This window comes from Rissa tridactyla, chromosome 10, assembly GCF_028500815.1.
Source record: "Rissa tridactyla isolate bRisTri1 chromosome 10, bRisTri1.patW.cur.20221130, whole genome shotgun sequence".
Classification (NCBI taxonomy): domain Eukaryota; kingdom Metazoa; phylum Chordata; class Aves; order Charadriiformes; family Laridae; genus Rissa; species Rissa tridactyla.
The window spans coordinates 2,864,424-2,885,416 of record NC_071475.1 but is presented as its reverse complement, the minus strand read 5'-3'; the positions used below and the strand labels follow the sequence as shown (position 1 = coordinate 2,885,416).

The 20,993-nt window shown below is 61.6% G+C and overlaps 1 protein-coding gene across 6 annotated transcripts in view; it reads right to left on the bottom strand.

Moving 5' to 3' along the window:
* Window positions 1–19,920, bottom strand: part of CELSR3 (cadherin EGF LAG seven-pass G-type receptor 3) — a 32,832-nt gene extending 12,912 nt beyond the window's left edge. For all 6 annotated transcript variants that reach the window (XR_008468652.1, XM_054215887.1, XM_054215888.1 and 3 more), the window contains exons 1-16: window positions 16,778–19,920; window positions 8,180–8,812; window positions 6,341–6,563; window positions 5,767–5,882; window positions 4,806–4,894; window positions 4,221–4,378; window positions 3,843–4,006; window positions 3,270–3,395; window positions 2,924–3,093; window positions 2,494–2,679; window positions 2,222–2,332; window positions 1,784–1,952; window positions 1,376–1,517; window positions 1,089–1,209; window positions 584–767; window positions 391–492 (exon numbers count right to left, since the gene is read on the bottom strand). Coding sequence is in view for 5 of the 6 variants with exons in the window: in XM_054215887.1 (XP_054071862.1) it covers window positions 391–492; window positions 584–767; window positions 1,089–1,209; window positions 1,376–1,517; window positions 1,784–1,952; window positions 2,222–2,332; window positions 2,494–2,679; window positions 2,924–3,093; window positions 3,270–3,395; window positions 3,843–4,006; window positions 4,221–4,378; window positions 4,806–4,894; window positions 5,767–5,882; window positions 6,341–6,563; window positions 8,180–8,812; window positions 16,778–19,901 (5,818 nt within the window). In the remaining variant the exon portion in view is untranslated. The remainder of the gene's footprint in view (window positions 1–390; window positions 493–583; window positions 768–1,088; window positions 1,210–1,375; window positions 1,518–1,783; window positions 1,953–2,221; window positions 2,333–2,493; window positions 2,680–2,923; window positions 3,094–3,269; window positions 3,396–3,842; window positions 4,007–4,220; window positions 4,379–4,805; window positions 4,895–5,766; window positions 5,883–6,340; window positions 6,564–8,179; window positions 8,813–16,777) is intronic.
* Window positions 19,921–20,993: the final 1,073 nt, after the last annotated feature.

The window sequence follows — 20,993 nt, the reverse complement described above, 5'->3', positions numbered from 1 at the left end:
CGCAGTGCACGCTGAGAATGGGGCTGGCGGAGCCCCAGCAAGGTGCTGCGGGTGCTGAGCTGCCATGCCAGGCCTGACCCCAACCTCGAGCCCGCTGAAAAGCAACAGGGAGCAGGTGGGGACCAAGGGCGAGGGAACAGCACAGCCCCGGGCCTGGGTGATGGACCTAGACCCTACAGCCTGTTCCCCAGCCCCAGCCCCGTGGCCAGGCCCCTCTGATCTCCCCCAGGCTGTGGCAATTTTCTCCTCCAACTTCCTTTTCCCAGCCCTCAAGCCCAGCTAAACAGGACTGGGACAGCACGAGAACACAGTGACATTGCTGGGGCCGCTACAGCCCCCAGCAGAACAGTCAGGCTGCCCCCTCCCCTCCCCATCGCATCCCCCACTCACCCAAGGAGCCTTTGGGACACAGCACCGCAGCCGAGAAGCCAAACTTGGTCTGGGGCCACCACACACCTGCCTTCAGGCTTTTGGGGCAGCCATCGTAGAGCACTATGGAGACACACACCCCGAGGGGTTGGTCACCAGGAGGCTCCTGATGCCAAGCCCCACAGCACCGTCTCCCCACCATGCCCACACTCACCCTCGCAGCCGCTGGGTGTCACCTCGGCAAAAGGGCTGTCGCAGCTATTGCACTGGCGCCCGATGACTCCGGGCCGGCAGTAGCACCGGCCCGTCTCCTTGTCGCAGGAGCGCGAGGTGGAGCCCACAGGGTAGCAGTCACAAGGCAGGCAGGTGTCACTGCCTTTGGGGCGGTAGTGGAAGTCCTGGAGGGAGACAGGGACAGCCATCAGACAGCCTGTTGGGACAGCAGCTGAGGCCAGCGCCTGGGGAACCACTGGAGCTGGAGCAGAGAAGGGCCAGGCTCTCACAATTTGCAAGGACCCCCACTGCCCCCATCATCACCATGTTGGGGCAGGAGGGCTGCACAGAAGAGCTGGAGCATGGATCCAGCCCAGAGGTGGGCACACAAAGCAGGGCCTGGGCAGCTGCCAGGCCTTTGGAGGGGACAAAGGAACAGCATCAAGGATGAACAGGGATCCAGGCAAGTCATGGGCCATGTCTCCATGGGCACAGCTGCTCCTCACCTTGCAGTGGCACTGCCCGTTGGTTTTATTGCAGTCAGGGTCAAAGCCCTTGTTCACATCACAGTTACAGGGCCCGCAGGTCGGGTTTCCCCACCAGCCCTTTGGACACTGCTGGTCCATCCTAGGGAGAGAAATACCTCTGGTGTTACAACAACCAAATGCCACCAGCCCAGCTGCTTAGCAGCTCCAAGGAGCCAGGTGGCACTGAGAGGTCCCTGGTCGTGTAGCTGGGCAGCACAGAGCCAGGCATGGAGGCCATGGCCTCTGCCCTGTTCTCCGCATCTCACCTGTGCTCACAGTACTGCCCGAAAAAGTTTCCTCCGCACTCGCACACGTAGCCCAGGGGTGAGCCTGGCTTGCGGCGACACACTGACTTGTTCTTGCAGGGGTTGAGGTGACACGCATCCACACAGTCCCCTCCGTAGTACCCTGAGGTGTGGACAGAGAGCACCGTGTAAAGCGAGCACCTTTCCCCTAAGAGGAGCCAGAGCACCAAGGGGGTGGATTCAAGGGGGCTCAAGAGGGATTTTGTTCCCCACAAAATCTAATGAGCATCTGGTAGGGATTTCGGGACCCAGGACTTGCCAAAGGGATGGAAAGGAGAGCAGTCACAGGTCAGCAGGGAGCCACAGAGAGAGAGGAGAAGACACACAGGCATGGAAAGCAAAGGGGTGGCAGGGCACTGCAGGCCCTACCTGGCTGGCAGACGCAGGAGTAGCTCTGCCACTCGTCCTTGCAGACGCTGTTGGCCGGGCAGGGGCTGGAGTCGCAGGGGCTGGGCACGCTGCAGCCAGCCTCCACCCGCAGGGCATGGCTGGGCTTGGGCAGCGCAGTCCCGATGATGCTGTCACCCAGTCGCACACCCTGCAATGCAGGTGACAAATTCATGGTGAAGCCAGGACGCACACACAAGGCTCCAGTCCTGCTGCCCTTCACAAACCCCCCGGGACAGCCACCCCCTATTATCCCTGCTGCGCTGATTTATGGCTACCCCACGGCACCTCAGAGGCCTGACTGCTCAGAGAGAGAGTGTCACCAGCAGGATAGACGCTGGCAGCAGCTGCCAGGTCGTGTTTCCACCCCTCCATGTAACAGACCTGTTGGAAAGGGAAAGCTCAGAGCAATGGACTCACCTGTATGCAGCCCCTCAGCCCGTTCTGCACCTCGCCAGAGCCCAGGACTCCCCCCACGTGCAGGTGCTTCACCTTCAGACCATGCAGTTCGTTTCCAACAACCACTGTGTCCTGCAGAAGGACAAGGAGTAACGTGAGCATCAGCCCTGCCCCAGCCCTGTCCCTCTCCTGCCCCAGCCCTTTCTGAGGGCGCAGAGGCCCAGCCCGGCCCGCATATGCCAAGCATCCCCCATGGCTCCTGTCCTGGTGCCAGGGTCTCAAGCAGCACTTACCTGATAGAGCCCAAAGTCCAGGGTGAGGGTGATGACGTAGCGCGAGTCTCGCCCACTGCGGACATCCCGCAGCTCCAGCTGGAGGTCGTGCCATCTCCCATCGCTGAGCTGCAGCTGGTCCAGGAGGAGGCTGGTGCTGCGCCCGGACCCCCTGCTCACCATGAAGGAGAGCAGGCCCCCAGCCAGCTGCAGAGAGGGAGTCAGCAACAGCAGCAGTGAGCAAAGCCCTCGCCAATTCTGGCTGCCTCCAGCCTACCCTCCTTCTCAGCTTTGAGCACAGGGAGGGAAACCCAGCCCTGCTAAACACCTCTCCCCACAACCACCCTCTGCTTGGGTTGGAGTCAACACGGAGGGCAGGGTCTGCCTGCTCTCCTGGGGCAGACGGCAGTAGAGCTGGGGCAGAGTGCTGCGGCTGAGGCTGTGGCCCTACCTGGCAGAGCAGGGTGGTGTACTGGCCGGCATGGGCCTGCAGGAGCACCCCATCCGGCTGGCGCGTCCGAAACGCCAGCCCCAGGTACCACGGCACTGAGATCTTCATGTCTGTCTTGAAGTCCCAGGTCAGGACACTGTTGCCCTGGAAATAGTGGGCATGATGCATGGCTGGAAAGGAAAGTGGAGGTGAGGAGACAGGATGGGCACTACGCAGGGAGCACTAGATGCAGGGACAACAGAGCTAGTTCAGCTCACATGGACCACTTGCTCTGCTTCCATAGCAAACCCAGCACAGTCTTGCCCATACCCACCCTGCCCATGCCCAGCAGCACCCGCTCACTCACGGTGACGGCAGTCTTTGCCCCCGAAGCCAACAGGACAGAGGCAGGAGTAGGTCCCCCAGCTGACAGAGCAGGTGCCGCCGTTCTTGCAGGGGCTGGAGTCACAGAACGTGTGCTTGGCATGGCAGCCTGGAGGTATCAAAGTCACCCACATCAGCCTTGACGTGCTCACCACCTCCCCCCAGCCCATATGGAGAGGCACCATTGCCCACCAGCCCTTTCCCTGGCTGCCAGAGGGGCAAGCCCAGCCGCTCAGCCTCTCAGCACAGACCCTGCCTGCTCAGGGATGAAGATGAAGGCTGTTGCCGCTCCTTATGCCAGAAGAAAGACACTGCAGAGCTAGACCACCTAGCATCTCCCAGACAGGCCACCTCTGCAGGCTCTGCACTTGGGATCAGGGGACATTTCCAGAACATTAGCTGGAATGGAGACTGGCTCATTTAGGGGGATCTGGATGTCCCCCTCCCTGATGGGAAGCTGTTCTCCCCCACTGCTGTTAGAGCCCAGCAGTGCTGCTGCGTGAGCAGGAGGGGCAATTCCCAGGGCAGGGGCTGGCAGGAGCAGAGGCACCAGTACCTGCAGTAGTTCCGTTGTTGGCAATGTAGGAGGCCAGGTCGATGCGTTTGCTGTCAATGTACAGGTCTCTCATGCATCCCACGAAGTCCCGGTGAGTGACGGGGAAGTTTTCTGGCAGGTTGGGGACCCCTCCAAGGAGCAAGGGACCTGTGAGATCCAGGGACCTACAAGGACAGAAACCCAGGGCTTTAAGAGTCACATCAACCTCAGGTTGGCCAGCTGGCTCCACAGCGTGAGATGGGAGACAGAAGCAGAGATGCTCAGGGACAGGCACACACAACCAAGGTGACAGATGAGAAGGGCTGACTCCGCAGGGGACCCAAGTGCCCTGCTCCTCTCCCCACCGCAGCAGTGCCCAACAGTCCCTGAGGAACTCACTTCTTCGAGCTGGTCTGCACACCCTCTGCGGCACAGGAGTAGTTCCCAATCTCGCTGCCAAACTGCAGGGCCACTGAGGCGTCACATTCATCCACTGTCAAGATGGCCACCTTGTCCTTGGAGGGGCCCTGCACCACCCCCAGAGCACTGACCTTGGGCTGAAACCAAACACGGGGTGTTAGCAGCACACGTGTCCCCAAACCCAGGCACCCATGGGCTCGCACAACAGCAAGGAAAGGGCCTGAGCTTGGCCCGGGCACTGCCGCACTGCCGGAGGTGTGAGCAAAGCAGGAGGGACATCTCCAGCCGAGCTCAGCAAGCAGCGCCAGAGATGGACACGGGGCAAGAACACTGCCTGGAGCGCATTCCTGCAGCCTCCAAGTGTGGTCCTGAGGGTCAACCTCCCCCTGCACCCGGCTCTCTGCTCCACTGCACGCATCCCCAGAGGCAGAAAACCGCATCTACCTTCTCTCCACAGCCTGCCCCACGGGGCAGAGCCAGAGAACAGGAGAGCCGGAGCCCCTTGCTCACGTCTCACGGGAAGGGAGACCCACATGCGTGAGGGGACAGCCAGGGTGCACGTACCTTGTTGTAGTAGCGGAGCTGCAGCGTGTGCCACTGCCCGTCACTCACGCCCCCCGGCAGGTAGGGGCTCACCACCGTGCTGGACTCTCCTGCGGAGACAGGGACGACGGCACGCTGAGGAAAGCACCCTTGGACGCACCCGCCCCTCCTGCAGGCACCAACCCCTCCGTATTGCCAATGCCCTCCCGCAGAGACGGAGAAGGGCGCCAGGGGGACAAGCTCAGCATGCCGGCTCCTGCTTGCTGCAGCCGCGCAGCAGGAGCAGGTCGAGGGGAAGTGCAGCCCTGGGACCGGCAGCCAGCACCCCGGGATGGCTCCCCCATCCAGGCTGATGGCCAGGGTGCCCTGGCACCATGTGGCCAGCCCCTCACCAGCCACTCACTGCTGAGCCTTGCCCTGAGACCAGTGCAACCAGAGCGGCAGCAGGATGGCCACCAGGCGCTACGTGCAGGGGAGAGGGGAGGAGCACTGGACACAGGACGTGAGGGAAGCCCCAGTTGTTAACGTGAGGGCCCGGTGCTCCTGGCAGCTGGTCCCGACACCCCTCGGAGCAGGCAGGATGGGCACAGCAATGGCAGGAGGCAGCAGGGATGAGACCAACAAGATGGCAAACACCCTTCCAAGAGGCTCCTCCTCTCCAGACTGGCTCATGATAAGGCAGGAGATGAACCTCCCAATGACATAATGGAGAACAACAGCGGAGACTCCAAAAGGGTTTATCCCAGTTTATGCTCACGCTTCCCCTGCTGCACCTGCGCTCCTAAGCCTAGGGATGGTCCCGAGACACACACCCACCCTCTGTGCCATCCACTGATGCTCACCAACACCTCTCTCAACCCCATCTCCCTTAGCGCAGGCTCCGTCCAGGGCAGCACCCCGTCCTCTCCGCTCTCCCCATTCAGCGCAGGCCTTCTCATAGCTCCCACGGCACAAATCTTGCAACAGGCAGGGCCGAGCCTACCTGTGGAGTATTTCAGCTGGACTTGCCCCTGGATGATCTCCACCGCCAGGAAGTCGTGCCTCTCGTTCAGGCGCCCGTTGTAGAGCAGGAGGCCGCTGGGCTCCACGGTGCTGAACCTGGGGCGAGGGAGGAAACGGGAGGGCAGGGTGTGCGCAAGGAGCATGCGGAGATCCCTGCTCTCCCGCGTCACACACCAGGGTCCCAGCACAGGGACAGGGTGAGACCCCGGCCCGGCCCCGGGTGCAAGCCCATCTGGGAAGGGGCTGGAAGCTTGATCCAGAGAACGTTTTGGGAGTATGGGGGCCTGGCACGGAGGCAGAGAGCTGGCAGCAGAGAAGGGGAGAGGGACTGAAGGAAGGGATGAGCTGATGCCAGGGGAGACATGCCAGTGCAGACTCAGAGCCCTTTGGCTAAAGGCACCAGGGCAGCCCTGTGGTGAGGCAAAGCCAGTAACACAGGGGTCTGGAGAGCATCAGCGCATCCCTGGACAGGCACAGGGTGTGCACAAGCCACCAGAGTGGGGCCAGGCAAGCCAGCGGGTGCCAGTGTCTGGCAGAGGAGGGAGAGGACTCACGAGAGGGCGAGAGTGAGGTGGAAGCGCTGGCGCAGGCCCCGGAACATGACGAAGGATCGTGGTGGGAAGGAGCGGGTGGACACCTCGCAGAAGGGCGTCTCGAAGCCGCCCGCCGGGCACTGGCAGCGGAAGCCCCCGTCGGCGCTGTTGGTGCAGGTGCCACCGTTGCGGCACACGCCGGGCGCGCAGCGACCTGAGCGGCTGTCCACTTCACAGTTCTCGCCTGGGGGAGCAAGATAGGAGGCTTGGGACATGTCTCGGACCAGGGGCACACACACAGCTGTCACCCGTCCACTCCTTGCCCTGGGAGTGCAGACCTCAGACTGGGTTTGGGGCAGGGTAGCTAAGGGGCAGGAGTTTGTGGGGCAGCTGGGGACACGTGGAGGATGTGACAACCCAGGTGTCACTCAGGTGTTCCCCACAGTAGCCAACAAGCTAGCTACCACCGCCAGCCCTGCAGCTCGAGCCCCTGGGCTGGATGGGATGCCAGCTTCAGCTGAAGGGGCAAGTTTGGACCCAGAATGGCACGGGAATGGGACACGAGGGAACTGGCCACAGCTGGGCTGCACAGCCCTAAGGATGGAGAGGCAAGGACAAGCCAGGGAAGTCCTGGAGATGCTGAGAGTGCCTCCTTAGACACTGTCACCGCACAGGCCTGGGACAGGCATTGCAGTCCTGGCTCCAGGGTATGGGGACAGCCCAGCGCCACCGAGATCCCCTGCCAATAGCTATGAAAGTCTCACCCACAGCACGAGGAACCTCCTGGACCTCCAGAAACGTAGGAGCAAAAGCCGAGCGGAAAACAGCCAGATGAGGGACACCAAATACCCTTGCCCGTCGCTGGCATCGGTAATGGGGATGCCCGAAGCCAGCTCAGCAGTGCAGTGCAGGGGGTCTGGCCAGCCCCTTTTCCCGTGCTGTCCCCACAGCACGCAGGGAACCGCTCAGCTGCAGTCCTGCACCCCAGGCCCTGCTCCCATTACTTGCTCTGTGGCATGCAAGGAGGATGAGGAGACAGCACGAAGTGACAGGGAAACAAGCTCATTAACCCTTCTGCTAATGGCTGTTCACGCTTCAAATACAGGGGTTAATTACCACTGACTCTGCTTATCTCACCAGGAGCCACCAGGAGAGCAGCTCCAAGGCAGCCATCTGCTGCCGTGCTCACTCCCCACAGAGAAGGCATGGCAGGGGCTCCCTCCCCAGTAGCCACAGGCCACCTTCCCTCACCCCCAGGTTGCCAGTGGCCAGGCATGGGTCTTCACAGCCTATTGAGGACTTGTGGCAACAAGGCGCCGGCTGGCGCAGGGACTCCCCCCATGGCTAGGGCCAGATCTGCCTGGATTAGATCCTGCCTGGTGGGGCAGCTAGGCCCAGCCTCCTCTTCTGTTTTGGGTGGGCAGCAGCTCACCCATGACAGATGGGACCAGCAGGGGCTCCACGCTTCTGCCAGATCGGCTGAAGACTAGCACAGGCTGAAACGAGCACCTCCGATGGTCCCAGAGCGCATCGTCCCACTGGCATGGGGCAGGGAAGGGTAGGGAAGGGCACAGTCCAGCTTGATCCTCCTGCTCTGTGAAAAAGGCTGGGAGGTGGTGGCCAGGGTCCCCAGGAGCCCTTCATGCCACCTCCCTACAAGACAGATTTCTATGGCAACCTCAGCCCTGCACATCCAGCACCATGGAAACACGGAGAGGTGGGAGCAGAGCCGGACCTCCGCAGGCAAAGAGGGGCTCCGACACCCGCCATCCTGCTGGGAAGAGCACCCCACCATGGTGACAGCAACGCCAAGGGACCTGCTCACCTGTGCCCCCACGGCCCCCAGCCCCAGGCACTCACCGCTGAAGTGCTGGCGGCAAACGCACGTGTATCCTCCCTCCTTGCGGGTGCAGATCCCGCCATTCAGGCAGGGGTTGGAGTAGCAGAGGTTGATCTCTGTTTCGCAGTAGTCCCCAGTGAAGCCCTGCGGGCAGCGGCACCGCAAGCCGGTGATGGGGTGGATGGGCCGAAAGAGGGTGGAGGGGGAGGCGATGAAGGGGGCCGAGCTGTCGAACTTGAGGACTGAGATGCACTTCATGTAGTTCTGGCAGGGCTCCCGCAGGCAGACGTTATCGTCAAAGGGCAGCACCTCCAGCATGGAGGCACCCGTCAGCGCCATGCGCTTCATGTACAGCTGCTCCTGCAGCTCCTCCGAGCTGAAGTAGCGCCCGCCCCGCGGTGCCAGGGCCGAGAAGCTGACGTTGAGCACTGTGCCACCCACGTCCGTGTCGTTCTGGATGTTGAAGATGAAGATGTCCTCCTTAGGCGTCGCGAGCACGGTGGCCACCCCTTCCAGGAAGGTGGACAGCAGCGGGGAGAGGAAGCGCTCCTGCCACATGTTCTCCAACCGCACCGTGATGCTGTTGGCCAACATCTCCTCCGTGATGATGATCACCCGCAAGACACACTGGGCTGTCACACTGTGGATCCCATCTGTGGGAGGGAGCAGGGACACACTGCAGGTCTTTGCCTCCTGCTTGGAGTGTCTCCTCCCTCCCACCCTAGAGCAGGGCCCTGCACCCCAGTGCAGCCCCCAAAAGGCCCAGGTCCTTGGCTAAGGAACCTTGGAGTCACAGCCCCGGGGGCTAGCAGGGTGTCACCGAGGCTGGAAGGGGAGCGGTTGGTGTGGCTGCACCTTCTCCCTCCCATCAGGCTCTCCACTGAGGTTTCCTCCCTGTCCTGGATCTCGGCAGCAAAATGAGCTCTCAGGAACAAAAGATGCTCATGAGAATCGGGCAGAAGGAAGTCCCAGCAGGAGGCTGGGCAAACACGGGAGCCGATGCCAGGGCCTGGGGTGTTTTGCCTCCCCACTGTGCCCTGGCTGCCTCCTCCGCACTGCCTTTCCCTGCGCTCTCCTCCTGCCATTTCCTTCCTCTCTCCTCCAGGGTCTCCAAGGCTTTTGTGCCGGTTTCCCTGCTTCCCCCTTCTCACCATCTGCTCCGCATCTCTTCCTTCCTCGGCCCATCTCTGGTTTGTTTAATTCTCTTTAATCTTTATTTTCCTTGGAAACAAACTCCCTCCCCTCGGGACCCCGCACCGTGCAAGCGATCTCCCAGGCGCGAACCCAGGAGTGTGCACGCACACTTGGAGCGTGCCCGCCTGCTCTCTCCCAGGCCCTTGGCCGTTAGCAGCATCTCACCCCCACGATAAGCACGCTCACGTGCCAGCAGCTCAGGCTGGACACGCAGCACAGCACCAGCCCGGACAGGCAATGGCACAGCTCCCACCGCAGCACCCACCCCAGCACCTACGTGATTTGGGGCCCCCCACCTCACCTTACCCAGACAACTCCCAGAAACCCAACAGATTCTGCTACCTTGGAGCATCATACCCTGCTGCAAAAGAGGAAATACTAGCCAAGATGGGAACTGGACAGACAGACAGACATGACCATGTTCCTAATTCCTCCAGGAAACCCCTGCTACAAGCACAGGCAGGCACAGAGCACCCCTCCCAGAGACACAGAGACTGTAATTACCCCAGATGGGGACCTGACAAGCAGAAAGCCCCATTCCTTGCTCAGATAAAACTCCCACCCGTCCCTTCCAGCGCACAATTGCCCCAGCCCATTCCCGAGCCTCACCACTTCACGCTGCCCAAATCCAAGCTGTCCAGCCCTTTGCTGGGACTGTCACTCTTCCCCCTCTCCGCCCAGGCAGAAGTTTGGGCAGTGGTTTTATTTTTCAGTCATTAACTCTCCTTTCCATGTGACCCCAGTCAGTGGCTTTGCCGGGAGGTATCCCACAAAGCAGCCTGCCAATGTCCCCCCTCACTCAGGCCACCCTGGGCACCTTTGCTAGCAGCTTTGGCTGGGGCACCCAGTGGGGAGAAGCCTGCCTGCTGCTCCAGGACACCTCATCTCTCCCAGTCCCCCGCCTTCAGTGCCCTCCGCCCCCAGCACAGGCTCCGGCAGGCAGAGCCAGCCTTCATCATGGTGAAGCAAGCACAGCGCCAACCTCTGTGGCCCCAGAAACCCTCGATGAGGCTCACCAAGAACCTCGCCGCTCCTGGTGAAATGGGGCGATCCATCTTCCAGCCCATTGCCAGCACCCCAACGCTGGTGCCCCCTGGGCACCGGCAGCACACAGCTGTCACCTGCTGTTCCCACCTCCCACCCCACATCCGCCTGAGAGCCCCAAACCCCGACATTCCCTTGGAAACCTGGCTCTCCATCATCATACTGAGACAATATTTACATCAACACATCGAAAGTGACTCCCAGGACTATCCCTGGGTACCAAACCTTGCTGTAACATCCCCTACACATGACCAATGAGTGGCAAACGCAAGCTGCTCCCTTACCCTAGGGACATTGGGTTCTGCTGCCTGCGCCTCCCTGCAGACAAGGCCACCCAAACGATGGGCAAGGAGTTTTCTGGGACGCTTACCTTTTCCCATCCGCCACGCTGACCCCTGGCAGGTAAATCAGCTCTGTAGAGACAGCCTCCCGCACCCTCTCCTGGGCATCCATGACAGGTTCAACACTCTGGGCCCCAATTTACACGCTGACATGGGAGATGGGCTTGTAAAAAGGTAGGCAGGAGGGTGGATCTCACTTCAGGGGACGAGTGGCTAAAGCAAAGATGCCCACAGCACCACTGAGGGCAGCCCCCGCTCTGCCTCACCCCGTGCTCTGCCCCTCTGCCTTGCAGCTGGAAAGCTGAAGGACGAGCTCTCTGCAGCTCTGCCTGTTCATAGCCCAGCGGGTGGCCGTGTGGGCAATAACCAAGCACAATGGCGTGACCACCCCATTAGAAGGATCCTGCACCAAAGGTGCCATGGTCCAGTCTAGCCTACAGTGGTGCCGGAGGGACCACAGTGCATTACTGGTGTGAACACAGGAGAGCTGCTCGTTTACTCACACACCGCACCTCTGCCCATCCGTTGGCCTGGGTATGACACCACCCTGTGCTGTTCGGAGCAGTGAGGGCACCCACAGTCTTCAGGATGATCCCGTCCTTGGCCGTGCGAAGGCGCAGCACAGCCCCGTGCCACCCCACCTCGCCTGCCCGCCCTTCCAAGCGGGAGGTAACTGCGTGGCACATCTCCTGCACACAGATGTAACCTGGGAGGCTGCTCAAATGAGCGTCGCTACCAGGACGCACAGGACAGACTAACGAACCAGACCATTGCCACCAGACAGCCCTGGCCAGCCCGTGCTGAGGCCATGCGTGAAACGAGCCTGGCAAACCCAGCCAGACCCTGCTTCATCTCCTGCAACCCAGTGCAAGGTGACAGAAGTGGCAGCAGGCTTCCCAGCACCCTAGTCAGTCCCAGCCCCAACAGGAACAGGGGTGTAAATGCCACCCCCCCGTCCCCCCATCCGTGCCCCAGCTCCAAGCCTCATGTGCAAAGCTGCCTTTACTGCTCCTCTCCTCCCACGGCTGCTGCGCTGCAAAGCCTTTTGATTTCCCTCAGCCCCTTTTGAAGTTTGCAGTGCAGGAGGATTTAAAGATTGAAATGTCTCCCTTTTTTCCCCCCCCCCTCTCTCTTCTACTCTTCAGAAGGTGAACGCTTTCTGGCGACCCTGCAAATTCCTGCGCAGGCACCAGCCTTCATGCCGGGGCTGGTGCTGTGGAGATAAGGCTCGCACCGGGCTGGGGGAGCAGCGGTGCCAGTACAGTCACCCAGGAGCTAATCTCCTGGAGGAAGGGGGGGTTGCTTCTCTCTGAAATCAAACTGCTCCCGCCCCATATGGAAGCAAGGTGAGAAACCACCCCTCTGTGTGACACCCTGCCAGCATGAGCAATGGCTACCAAACAGCTCCATCCAGCACCTGGATGGATGTGCCGGGGGACTCAGACGTGCCTGTGCTCAGGGCAAGGAACCCGCACCATCACCTGTGGTCCCTGAGGCACCTTCTCTCTGCAAGAGCCTCACAGGCTGCCAAGAACACCCGGCTCTGGGGAGGTGGAGCGAGGGGAAAGCCACAAGCGCGTCTCAGCCACGCTTGGCTTAAGATGCTCCCCAAGCCACCAGCGGCCTGGCACCCCTCCCTGAGGGACCACCTGGTGAGGCAGCACCCCAGGATGCCACCATTTGGACACCAGCTCCCTTCTCGGTGGGAAGCTACGCTGTGTCCCCACTCCCTCTCCTCTCCCTTTGTCCCCTCCTCACAGTTTGCCACTCTGGCCATGGCAAGCATGAGCTCGGTTCGAGCCCAGCTGCCTCCCGCTCTCCTCTCTCCGGCTCACGGTTCACCCAGAAGCAGCCGCGAGGCCCGAGGGACAGCTCTCGCTCTCCCCGAGGGCTGCTCAGTGCCCAGCAACAGGCAGGCAGACATCCGCCTGATTTATGGCTGTTATTAGGCCTTGGCTGATGCGACGCTGAGTTCTGGGGCAGGCTGGAGTCCAGCAACGCCTCCGAGGAGCAAGGAGGCTGTGGCCAGGGAAGAAGGCAGGCTGCAGGGTTGCCGATGCCTTTGGCATCGCCCAGCCCACATCAGGAAAGCCCAAGTGTCCCTTTCCCAGTTCCCCGCAGCGATGTGGGACCAGCCCTGGCCCCATAGCCCTCTCCGGTAAGCTCCTCCATAACATGTTGTCCCACCTCAGCATCACACCCAAGGCTGCCTCCCCCTCGGCTCCATCCAAGGGAAAGCAGATGGTTAAGAGAATGACCCACTGCAAATGGGGGGGGAAAAATAAAGCTACCAAAAGAAAGCCCAAAGCTGGCTGGAGGCACTGACCCCCCTGGGAGGCATTTTAATCACGAATACTCAGCCTTTCTGATTAAATCCTGCGGCTGGAGAGCTGGTGCCTGGTGAATATTCATGCAGCAGAACGAGGAGCCCTGGAAACATGCCTACAGGGAAAGGAGCAGAAAGAAGGGACGCGAGGAGCTCTAACCCCCATGCTGGGCAGCACCGGGTCATCGTGTTTGCACTTCCAAGACTGACAATTACCAGCTTCAAAAGCAGTGAAGCTACAGAAAGGAGAGCTCCGGCCGGAGGGCGGGGTGGGCAGCAGACTCCTCCTGGGGGTCTGTGCTGTCAGCCTGGGAACGGAGCTTCAGGCCTGCGCTGGAAACATCTTGCGGGGAGCAGGGCTGTCGACTGCTGACCAACAGTCTCCCGGGTCTGCCAGGGCAAAGGCACATCTCTCCTCTCCCCCCATGCCAGAGGCTCTCCGGATCCCTGGGCAGCACCCCAGCTCGCCGTGCAGCACGAGGCATGGGCTCCAGCCAACACTCCACTCCAAGAGCCTTGGTGTCACTAGCAGAGGTTCCCCTTCCCCTACAGCAAACATTTTGGCCTTCAGCCTCCTGGGGAGCTCCAGGGATGGGGAAGAAGGCAGCTCAGCTCAAATGGCCTCCCTGACCCAGGAGGGGACACACTGCTACCCCTCGCTTTGGGGGACCAGGAGCTCAGAAACAGGCTCCGGTGCATCACCACCTGCCCTCTTCTGCGCAGCAGAGCCACCGCTCTGACCACAGCGCCCTGAGTGGTCACCCCAGAGGTGGTGAGGGTGCTGCGGCGACAGACAGGGGTAGCTTTCATATTTACAGCTGAGGAACAGTAAAACACCTTCAGATGGTGAATCTAGGAAAGGAGGAGAAAGGTATAGTTAAGGAGAGGAGAAAGGTATAGGTAAGGTGAACATCCCTCACCACTTCTGAAAGGCTTTGGCAGACCTCTCAAGATTTTGATGATACTTGACAGGTTAAGAGAACTCAGAAGTAAATCAGACTCCCCTCTCTCAGCACAGAGTATTAATGCCACTCTCCCGGTAGCTCTAAAGACAGGGACTAAAATATAGTAACCAAGACGACTCCAAAACCATTCCCTAACCAGGAACGGAAATCCTTAATTCTCCCACCCTAACTTTGGGGTCAGTACCTCCAGCTGTGATGGACCTAACAGGGGAGGAAGCTCCTGAGGTTGGGCTCCTCAAGAGAGGAGAGGCATACAAGTTGTGAAAGGCCAGGGCAGCCCTGGGACGTTTACCTGCCTTGAAAAGACAGCTCTGATGTGTTCAGACATAGCAGTTGGGACAAACGTGCTCGCGGGGAGTCTTCCTTGCCAGGCTGGGATTTTAGGTGAGACATCTTGAACAAATGGGTCCCCTCACGAGAGCCAGCTCCTGGGCTGCAGGCCGAGGGGAGCTGTGTACAGCGAGCTCGAGGAGAACAGGGGCAACACAGCAGCTACAGCTGCATGCAGCTGAGCCCCCATGCTTGCCACCAGCCCAGCAGCCCGGCCCAGCGAAACCAGTCTGGAATGGTTTAAAGTCAACATCACATCAGTCTCCTGCAATGCCCTGATCTCACACAGTGCTGCTGGTCCCAGACACAGCCCCACCACCGTGCTGGTCTTGCATCCTCGGCGGCCAAGAGCAGTTTTTAGCACCCACACGTCTGCGAGGAGCTGGCGTCAGTTTTGAGGCTGTCAGTCCCCCTGGAAAGGCACTGGTCTGTGATGGCGCAAGTCCTCCCTGCCTCCTACAAGGAGCTGAGCCGAGAACACACACAGCTCACAGGCAGGCAGAAGGGCACATTGCCCTGTGTTTTAGAAGGATCCAGCCTCCCTCAAAGGGACCATAAAGCTCACGGTCAGGCAGGGAAGCGGCTCCCTCCTCGGATGCTGACCCTCGGGCCACCCGCCTAGGTGGTATTGTTGCCTTCCTGCAGGAGAAAGGTGCTCCAGCTCGGGGTTGAGCCCAGGCAAACAATGCAGCCAGGTCTGAACGTCCTGGCCAGCTCTGCAAACCCACCCGCTCACCCTCCCCCTGCACACAGCGACAGCATGGGGCTGACAGGGCTGCCACCTGGGCGGGGGGCTTCGAACAATAAAGGCAGAAAAACCAAACCAGACCTCCACAGCCAGTACCAAAGCCAACAAAAGGCCCGTTTTCCCGTGTCTCGCTTCCCTCCCCGGTACAGCTCTTCCCCTTCCATCTTCTCCCCTCCTTCCCAAGCACACCTCTTCCAGTCTCCCTTCCCGCTGGAAGATGACGACACTCTAATTGCAAGGGCCCCCTCGCCGCGAGGTGGCTCGATGCAGGACTTCAGGACGTGATTGTCTCCTGCCTTTGTGCAGGGTTAAGTGTGCGAGGAGGCAGGGCTTGCATAAACACACTCGGGCAGAAGCTGGAAAGGTCAAAACCACCCCCCCATCTCCAGTATGTGCGTGCCTGAATCCGATCTCAGCCAGCCCCGCGGTTACAATTAACCCCCAAAGAGCCCCAATCCACCGACAGGCTGGCGCTGGCCATGCAGAACTGCCTTGAACAGGTCTCCTCCTAAAGCCCTCGCTCCGTCTTTTGAGAAAAATCCTCCCCTCGCTGAATAAGCCGGATAGAGAGAGGGAGAGGGTGAAAAGGGAGGGCAGCTGGTAGCTGACGGTGAAGGGAGCATCACGATGTAATGTACGGCTCCCCAGGCGCTCTCGATAATTCAGCGCTCGGCCCTTCCAAAGAGGGCTCTTGCCCTCCCTCCCCCAGAGCAGCTCCTCGGTTCAGCGGTGGACGGATGCCTCCATTTCAGATCACGCATCCACAAGCAAAGAAAGGCTGACGGTGAAGGCAAAGCTCAGGCAGAGGGGAGCTCCAGCTCCAAACCCCGCTTGCTCGCAGACGAGCCCCTAGGTCCATCTTTGCCCTGCCCTCAGCTTGGCCGGAGGGGACCCCAACACTCCCCAAAGCCACCCCAGCAGCTATCGCTGGCATCTGCATTCGGATACTCCGGCAACACACATGACGCCAGAGTTTTAAGCACCGCGCTCTGAGGTTTGTTAGAGCTGTCCCCTGCAACACTAAGGTGGCTACAGAAAAGTGGTATCAGGGTTTTGTCCTGGTTTGCCCAAACCACGACAGTTTTAGAAGCCACGCCAGGAAGCACAGGTGTTGGCAGGTGCCACAGCCAGAATCCAGACGGAACCGATTGCTACCAGCGGATAGGTGTTTCAGAGGGCTCCCGCCGCACTGAGCTCAATCCCTCCCTCCTGAGCACGGCCGAGGAAGCACTCAGCCCCAGCAGGGAGAAAAGCCACCCTGGCTGGGGAGTGATGCAGCGTTCCAGCCCCTGGGCTGGCGGCTTGGAGACCCTGGGAACCAGCTGCTTGCCCAGCCAGAACCCTACAGCGCACATCACGGCCTCGCTGGTGACAGCACCTCCAAAGGTGTCTCGCTAGCAGCTACAGGCGAGCCTCACAGCTGAGTAACGATGCTTTGTTCTTGCAGACCACCTCCGGCCTTGGCCCCCTTACAAAGCGCTCCCCGGCAGCATGCCCACTGCCACCCTTCCCAGCCCCTCCGGCGTTTCCTGATTTGAAGCGACTCCCCATTCAAATCTTGTTGCCAGTCCCCAACCTGCCCCCTCAATGCAGAACAGGCTGCCCGACGTGGACCACACAGAACCCCCCAATGGAACTGCACTAAAGGTTTAATGATTTTCACACCCTACCTGTCACGGTCACCAGCATGGAAGCCACAAGCGGACGGTTGTTGTCCAGCTTACGGCTCAGCCTCAGCTCCCCGCTCGATTGATTCACGATCAACAAGTGCAGTTCATTTCCCCGCTCAAAGGTGTAGAAGAGGCGGTCGGACACATCTGGGTCATAAGCTGGGACCTTCCCTATGACTCCCGAGGGGAAGGTGTTGGACTTATTGGACACGTAGTTATTGAACAGGATCTGGAAGTTCTTGAGAACAGGGCTGTTGTCATTCTGGTCAATGAGTTTGATGTGGACTGTGGCTCTGCTGACCAGAGGGGCAGAGGTGGCTTGCACTACAATCACGTACTCGGGTTTTGTCTCATAATCCAGGTCTATCAAGGCTGTGAGTTCCCCAGAAAAGATGTCCATCTGGAATATCTCGGGGATGTTGCCTTCCACAATTTGGTACATGATCTGGGCATTGGGTCCCTCATCCGGGTCGACGGCTGTGATTTGTGCCACAACAGAGCCTACAATGCTGTTCTCTTTTACCAAGACCTCAAACTCTTCAGCAGGAAAGACAGGGGCGTTGTCATTCACATCCTGAATGGTAACCTGGATATGGACAGGAGTTCTCTGAGGAGGGATGCCCCTGTCAACAGCGTATGCAGTCAGCTCGTAGACGGGAACGTTCTCACGGTCCAGCCTGCGGACAGTGCGAATGATCCCCGAGGTGGGCTCTATGGTGAAGTCTCCATCCCCATCCTCTCCGTTCTGGAAGGTGTATTGCACTCGCCCGTTGGTGTGGGCATCCCGGTCAGTGGCAGAGATTTGGAGAACGCTGGTGAAGGGAGGTGCATCCTCAGAGATCATGCCCTGGTAATGAGGGCTGACAAACTGGGGGGCATTGTCATTAACGTCATTCACCATGATTTCAACATAGGTGGTGTCCGCTTTCTGGGGGATCCCATTGTCCTTGGCAGTGATAGCCAGCGTGTAGGTGACCTGGTCCTCATAGTCCAGTTCTGCCTGGAGAGTGATGGCCCCAGAGTCTGGATCGATGCGAAACTGAGGGACGTTGTCTTCTAGGTAGTATGTGATGCGGGCGTTTTCCCCCACGTCATCGTCCGTGGCGCTGATCACCACCGCAGTGCTGCCCACGGGCCGGTCCTCATTGATGCTCACAGAGTAGTGGGCGCTCTGGAAGACAGGCCGGTGTGTGTTGGCATCAGTGATGTTGATGTGAACATGGCAGTTGTCACGCAGGGTGCGGTCGGAAGCCGTCACAGTGAGCACATAGCGCCTCTCCTGCTTGTAGTCCAGCGGCAAAGAGAGAGTGATGAGCCCCATCCCACCTTGCGTGCTGATGGAGAAGCGGTTCCGCGTGTTGCCTCCCGTGATCTGGTAGGTGATGGCACTGTTCACATCCCGGTCGATCGCTGTGACGCTGAGGACGCTGGTCCCCACAGCTGCATCCTCGTTCAGGCGGATGAAGTACTCCTTCTGGGTGAACTCGGGACGGTTGTCGTTGACATCCATGACAGTGATGGTGACACTGGCGGAGGCAGATAAAGATGGAGAGCCATGGTCTCGAGCCTCTACCCCAAAAAAATAGTGCTCAACTGACTCCCGGTCCAAGGGCCCGCTGACCGTGATCCACCCTGTGGCACTGTTCACCACGAAGGGTGTGTCAGCCGAGACCCCCGTCAGTTTGTACTCCAGGCGCGAGTTCTCACCATAGTCCGCATCCACGGCCTGGATATGGATGACAGAGTGGCCGAGGGGAGCGTTCTCCAGGACAGAGATTTGGAAAGGAGTGCTGACAAAGATGGGGGCGTGGTCATTGATGTCCACCACCTGGATACTAACCATGCCGGTGTTGTTAGAGAGGGGAGGGCGCCCCGCGTCCTGAGCCCGGATCCTTAGGGCGTACTCCCGCTCCACCTCAAAATCCAGTGGGGCCACCACCTGTATCTCCCCAGTGATGCTGTCGATGGAGAACTGGCCCCGGCTGTTCCCGCTGATGATGTTGTAGTGGACCAGTGCATTGTTGTCCTTGTCCAGGTCCGTGGCAGTGACACGCAGGATCTCGGTGTGGGGCCGTATGTCCTCCCTCACCTGGACAATGTAGCGCTTCTCACTGAACTGAGGGGTGTTGTCGTTCTCGTCAAGGACCGTGATGTAGACCTTGACTGTGGCGGAGCGGGGCCCTGGCTCCCTCCCCTGGTCATTGGCCTCCACCACCAAGGAGTACCTCTCCATCTTCTCCCTGTCCACCGGCCCGCTGGTGGTGATGAGGCCGGAGCGGGGGTCGATCTCGAAGACAGCATGGGCAGCCCGCTCGTTGACGAAGCGGTAGCGAATGTTGGCGTTGGGCGGGGAGTCGACGTCGGTGGCCCGCAGCTGCAGGATGGGGTATCCCTCTTCCACGTTCTCCCGGATGGTCTCCCGGTACTCGCCCTGCTCAAAGACCGGGTCGTGGTCGTTACGGTCGGCCACGGCGATGGCCACCATGGTGGTGGCGGAGAGCCGGGGCGCCCCGTGGTCGGCGGCCGTCACGCGGAAGTAGTGCAGCTCCATGCTCTCCCGGTCCAGGGCCTGCGTGGTGGTGATGAGCCCGGCCCGCGGGTCGATGCTGAAGAGCTCCCGCGAGCGGCTGTTCATCAGGGCATCCATGGAGTACACCAGCCGCCCCGCCTCGCCCCCGTCGGGGTCCTGGGCCGCCACCGCCACCACCGCCGTCCCCGCCGGCTGGTTCTCCGCCACCTCCGCCTGGTAGTTGTACTGGGGGAACAGCGGGTGCCGGTTGGGGGCCGAGCGCCGGCCCCGCCGCCCCGGGGACGCAGCCGGGGAGGGCAGCGGGCGCGGCGGGGCGGCGCGGGGCGGGCAGCGCCAGGGGGACCGGCGGCGCGGCGGGGCGGGCAGCCCCGGGGGGACCGCCGCCGCCCAGCAGGGCACGGCGGCCGGGCAGCCCCCGCGGGTCGGCGGCGCCCAGCCCGACGGCGGCGCGGCGGCCCCCAGCCCGGGGGGGAACAAAGGGAGCAGCAGCAGCGGCGGCAGCAGCAGCAGCAGCAGCGGAGGCGGCCCCCGGTGGTGGCGGCAGCAGCAGCGGCGGCGGCGGCTCGGGGCGGCCACCGGCTCCTCCGCCGCCATGGTGCCTCGGCGGCCGCCGCCCGGCCCGGGCGCACGGCGGCTGGGCTCGGCGCCGCCCCCGCCTAGCGGCGGCGATGGCCGCCCCCCGCGCCGCTGCGCCCCGCCGCTGCCGCTGCTGCTGCTGCTGCCGGGGGTGGCGGCGGCGGCGGCTCCTCCCGCAGCCCCAACATGGCTCCCGCCGCCCCGCCCCGCCCCGCTCCGCCCCCGCCGCGCGCCCCCGCCCGCCCCGCCGCCGCCATCTTGAGGGAGGGAGGGCAGCCCCTCCGCCCTGCCGCCGCACTGCTGCCTCCCCGGGACAGCGGCCGGGCTGCCCGCCTGAGAGGGGCAACGGGCACCGAGCGAGGGACGCGCCCCCTCGAGTGAGGGACCTGTCCCCTGCCGTCAGCCGTGCCAGGCGCTGTGCAGGGTTGCCGCCGCCAAGTGTAGCATGCCTGCCCTGGTGCGAGGTGTGCCCACCCTCGAGGGAGACCTGACAGCCATCGTGCAGAGCATGCTGGCCCTCACGGGAGGCACGCTAGCCTTCAAGGGAGGCATGCTGGCCCTCACGGGAGGCACGCGAGCCCTCAGGGGTGGCATGGAGGCCCTCCCAGGAGTCACGCTGGCCCTCACTGGCAGCACGCGACCAGGCAGGGCACGCCATCCAGCATCGCAGGGGCCGTGGGCGAGCTGCCTGCCCGCACAACCCATCGCCCCCAGCGGCTCGCAGCCACTCATCCATGGCTGCCCCTGCAGGGCTCGGCGGTCCCAGCTCCAGCGATGGCTGACAGCGGTAGGGCCCGGCCTCCCTTCGCCGTGGCACGCCATAGCGCGGGCCGGGGCTGGGATGCGGGGAGGGGCTGCACCCCAGCCTGCCCAGTGCCACGGGGAGGCTTGTCTGCGCCTCAGGCAGGGGCTCTCGGAGCCTCCCAGCCGACAGCAGAGCTTGTCAGGCAGGGGTCCCGGGGCCCATGGACGCCGGCCCTCAGCGCACGCCTCCGCTTGCGCCCACTGATGCCGCCGCAGGCGCAAGCAGGGTCTGTGTGGCACCGCTGGTGTCCCCGCGGCCAGGCTGCCTCCCCGGCGCGCCGAGAAGAGGCCGTGGGTTAGCCGCCG